The 4,681-nt window shown below is 48.3% G+C and overlaps 1 protein-coding gene across 1 annotated transcript; it reads right to left on the reverse strand.

Moving 5' to 3' along the window:
* Window positions 1-4,013: 4,013 nt before the first annotated feature.
* On the reverse strand, window positions 4,014-4,681 carry LOC117058608 (avidin-like). Its single transcript, XM_033169882.1, is given in 2 exon segments — window positions 4,014-4,358; window positions 4,360-4,681. Coding segments are annotated over 2 exon segments (522 nt in total). The 5' UTR covers window positions 4,675-4,681; the 3' UTR covers window positions 4,014-4,151.

Here is a 4,681-nt window from a genome sequence, read left to right on the forward strand (position 1 = left end):
AGGAAATGAACGAATTCCTATGCCCCACAAATAACCCAGAGATACATTTTAAATAAAAGGACACATTCTACTCATGTAAAAACATGCTGGTTCCCGGACCATCCGTGGGCCGAATTGAGAAGGCGATTGGGCCGCATCCGGCCCCTGGGCCTTAGGTTGCCTACCTTTGGTCTATACCAAGTTTCATCAAAATCGAGATGGTGGGTGACATGACCTCGTTGAAATGACGTGGAATGATCCACCAGGTGAGCACTTAGCTGCTATACAGCAGACACAGGTTTACCACCTCAGCGACAAGTAAACTTTCATGGCACTGTGGTGCGGGTGCAGCTCTTTACAACCGCCTGCAGCTTCTTCCTGACATGCTAGATTTCAATGTGCAGGGATGTATGGCAAATTGTCCACGATTCAGCATCATGGACATACTTTGCAAGTGTGCCTGCGCTAACCTCTGTTTCCAGTTAGAACCCACAATACATCTTTCTTCAACTTGCAGTTTCTTCTGTCGCAATAGAAAACACTTCTGTTTTGTCGGCAGTCAGTACATGCAATGTTACGAAATAAAAAAAGGTGAGTGAGAATTAGAGGCACCTGTGTACAGAAAAACAAAGAAACATAGGAAGCTACCTTATACAGTGGTACCTCGGGTATACTGATCCATTCCGGGGTGCCGTTTGCACCCCAAAAAGTCAGTAACCTGAGCTGCGATATCGCGCTTCTGCGCATGCGCAAACCGCACAGAAAGCGTCTGCGCATGCGCGCGTGGCGAAAGTGTTTACTTCCGGGTTTGCCACATTTGCAACGCGAAAAAACACAACCTGCAGCAAATGCGACCGGGGTATGACTGTACTAGATCAGACTACCTGACCATATAACCCAGGAGTGGGGAGCCTGCGGCTTACCAGATTTTTGAACTACAAATCCCATCATAATTCACCACTCCCTGTCTATGCTGGCTGAAGTTGATGGGAACAGGACATGAACATCTTATGGAGGGCTACAGGTTCCCCAACCCTGATCTGGTCCAGTATTTTGAGAGCCAGTGTGGTGTAGTGGTTAAGAGTGGTAGGCTCGTAATCTGGTGAACCGGGTTCGCGTCTCCGCTCCTCCACATGCAGCTGCTGGGTGACCTTGGGCTAGTCACACTTCTCTGAAGTCTCTCAGCCCCACTCACCTCACAGTGTTTGTTGTGGGGGAGGAAGGGAGAGGGGAATGCTAGCCGCTTTGAGACTCCTTCGGGTAGTGATAAAGCAGGATATCAAATCCAAACTCTTCTTCTTCTTCTTCTTCTTCTTCTTCTGGACTTCAGGCAGAAATCTTTTCCATCATCTGACACCAGATCCTTGTAATCTGGAGATGCCAGGGCTGAAACCTGGGATCTTCGCATGCAGACCCCACCACTGAATGAAGTGGCCCAAAGTGTACCTTTTGTATTTCATTACCACTGGATCCTATTTTGGATTTTCTCTATTTTTAATGGCATTTTTATCAGGGCATTTTATCCTCACATATAATGGGTTAGGCTGACAAAAGATTTGAAACTGGGTTTTCCTCAGACTTAGTCCAATACACTAACTAACCACTACACCAGGCTGCCTCTTTATGTATCACATAAGCACACATCCCAAATGAGGCTAAGACAGGGGTCCTCAAACTACAGTCTGCGAGCCAGACCAACTGGGGAAGGGTTGGACCAACTGGAAGGGGGAGCATGCACATGTGAGCCATCTTCCCAAGAGTGTTCCATGAAGTCCATGTCCATGAAATTGGCCAAAGACCCCAAATCTATCTTCTTCTTTGGCAATCACTCATAGCCGAGTAAGATTGTCTTCCGTGATCACGGTTTTAACAGTGAGCCCATAAGTGACTGTGGAGGCCAATTCTGGATCCACATGCCCTTCCATAGTGGGGACATAGGTTTTCGGGTGGGAGTTGATCACGGTGAGGGTTTGCCAAACATGCTTCCTCTTAGCTTGTTTCTTTCGTCCTGAGTTCGAGCGTCTTCAAAGTCCATGACACCGTTGGTAAAAGTTATTGTCCAATTGGAGCACTCGCAGGCCAGTATTTCCTGATTGTTTACGCAACATTTCTTTTAGATTTGCCTTGAGAGAGTCTTTAAATTTCTTTCGTTAACCACAACCATTACATTTTTAAGTTCTTGGGAAGACAATAATCAGGCATAGTCCAGATGTATAGAGCTGTGTTCCAGGCGCTTGGAGGGGTGGTGTGAGGCATCTGGGCATTAGCATTGCTAGCCAAGCCCTGGCCCCGTGGCCCTCCTAAATGGGGAATCCTGTTCCTGGGCAGCTGGCAGAGCCCCTCTTCGCTGGCAATGGGATTGCCACATTCCCTGGCCTCCACAGGAGACTCAAAGTCCCTCTCTGCCTCCGTTCCTTTTTGGCCACCATGAAACGAGGTGATGGCGATTGTCATACTGATCCTAAGCTGAAGAGCTACCCAGCCCATCTTCAGGTCCCCCACAAAGTGCCCCCTTCTAAAACCCACCGCTCTCAACTGCCTCCCCCCCCAAACATTCAAACTCTCTTTCCAAGCATCCTCCAATCGTCACTCTCCACCAGAATTCCTCTCTCTCTCTCCCCCCCTAACTCCCTGCTTGACATTCCCTTGGGAATTCTGATATCATTACCTCAACTACCCTATTACACACAATATTGTTATAGATTTGTGGGGGGCATCCAACCCAACATTCTATGATTCCCTTGGGAATTCTGATATCATTACCTCAACTACCCTATTACACACAATATTGTTATAGATTTGTGGGGGCATCCAACTCCAACATTCTATGATTCCTTCAAGCAACTAAAGGAACGGACGGGGAGCAAGATGCAGAACAAGGAGAGGCACAACCACACCCCAACAGCAGCCTCTGGCCTGACCCACGGTGGCTTCATCCCACCATACTTTGGACCCCCCCCCCATTTTATTGTTCTTAATTCAGCTGCCTGAAACCCAGCAGCCTGGCCCCTGTGTGGCAGCTGATGTCACAAAGTGCTGCTTTGCAAGCAAGCCTTATAGTGCCCTGCAAGAAGGATGCCTATCAGATGATGGTGAGAGACTTGCTGAGACAAGTGTGCCCATCAGCTGTCATGAGAAGGAACTGTGAAGGTAGGGAGCTCCGAGGCCCAGAGGAGATGAGTGGTATATACATAAAGTAGTAGTAGTAGTAGTAGTAGTAAGCGTCACCCAAGTTGGCTCCCTGGCTTGACTAGTCCACAGATTTGTCAGCTTGGCAGGTCCTCAGCTGTGGTCCCCATATTATATTTTCTGTTGTGAATATCTGGTTGGTTACAAGGTTGGTTACATGGCTTTTTCACGCCTCGATTCTCTTAACTCTAAGGCTGCGTAAACATCACACCTTCATGCCATGGAGTAATTCCATTAAAAATGTCCACCTGCAGACTCATTTTTCCTAAAAATGTGGGGCCATAAGCTATAGCTTGTTTAGCTTACACGTAAATCCGGCACTGGGTATACGTTCATTGAAACATAACCCTCCAGATACCCACAAATATGATATGAAAAGAGTTTTAAAATCCTCTCCCTTTTATTTTTTAAAAAATGCTTTATTAATTTTGCAAATAAAAAGACAATCAGCAACAGCAGCTCAAAATCTAAATCAAAACGCAGAATAAAACATGCAGAGATTAAAAGAAAGAAAAAAAAAACCTGATTGTTCAATACAAATCATTTAAGGAGTACAAGCCATAATTTAAATATTCTATACATACAATTTCTAGAAAGACGTTACCTTCATATTTCTATTTTTCATCTCTTTTATCTTTACAGTTACATTCTTTCTGATTCTCTAAACTGGTTAGGGTCCCTAATGGGTTTTTTGACTTCGCTCTAACTGAGTTGGAATCTCCTTCCTTGTCACTTGAGTTCATCCCTTCAGGTCGTGGCCTCCAGAGCAGCAGAAAAGAAGCTCGCTCCTTCTTCCATGGGACAGGGATTGGAAGACAGCTATCAATGGGTGCAGCTTGGTTTCCCCAGGCACTCTTCTTCACTTGCTGGGGAGGGAGGATGGAGGCCTGTCACAGCCATAATGTATGTTTGTAGAAGAAGCAATTTATATAAATGGTTTAGTCAAGAAGGGAAAGGGAAGCCCCCTTCCTGCAGGTGCTGCATCATGCAAGCGAGTCTCTTGGATCCCGTGTGAAGACGTTCCTGCCAACCCCAGTGGCCTCCCAGTCCTCGCCATGGGATCCCACCTTCTGCCGCAGAAGCCAGGTTGTCTCCAGGGTCTCCTTCCCTTCGGCATCCACAAAGCGCTGCCCCGCAAATGCAGCGATGGAGTCTGAAAACGACCAGTTGACCACGAAGCCAAAGGTACTCCTCCTCGGCCCCCTTCGGGTCGTGCTGGGCGCCCACGAGGGGAGACTCCCGGATGGGCTTCTGGGCGGCGGAGACGGCCGTCAGGTAGGAGCCCGTGAACTGGCCAGAGTCGTTTGGAGGGTTGATGAACATCTTGGAGCCCAGCTCGTTGACCCACGTGCCGGCCAGGGTTGGCGAGGCGGGCTTAAACCGCTTCTCCGCCGCCTCGACGACGGGCAGGACCGGCGGATCCGAGCGGGAAAAGGTGTAGCCGGCCGTCGCGCCGGCGGCCAAGAGCAACGCCAAGGCGGGCGCGCGGGCCACTTTGCTCCACATCTTGCTG

This window comes from Lacerta agilis, chromosome 14, assembly GCF_009819535.1.
Source record: "Lacerta agilis isolate rLacAgi1 chromosome 14, rLacAgi1.pri, whole genome shotgun sequence".
NCBI classification, from domain to species: domain Eukaryota; kingdom Metazoa; phylum Chordata; class Lepidosauria; order Squamata; family Lacertidae; genus Lacerta; species Lacerta agilis.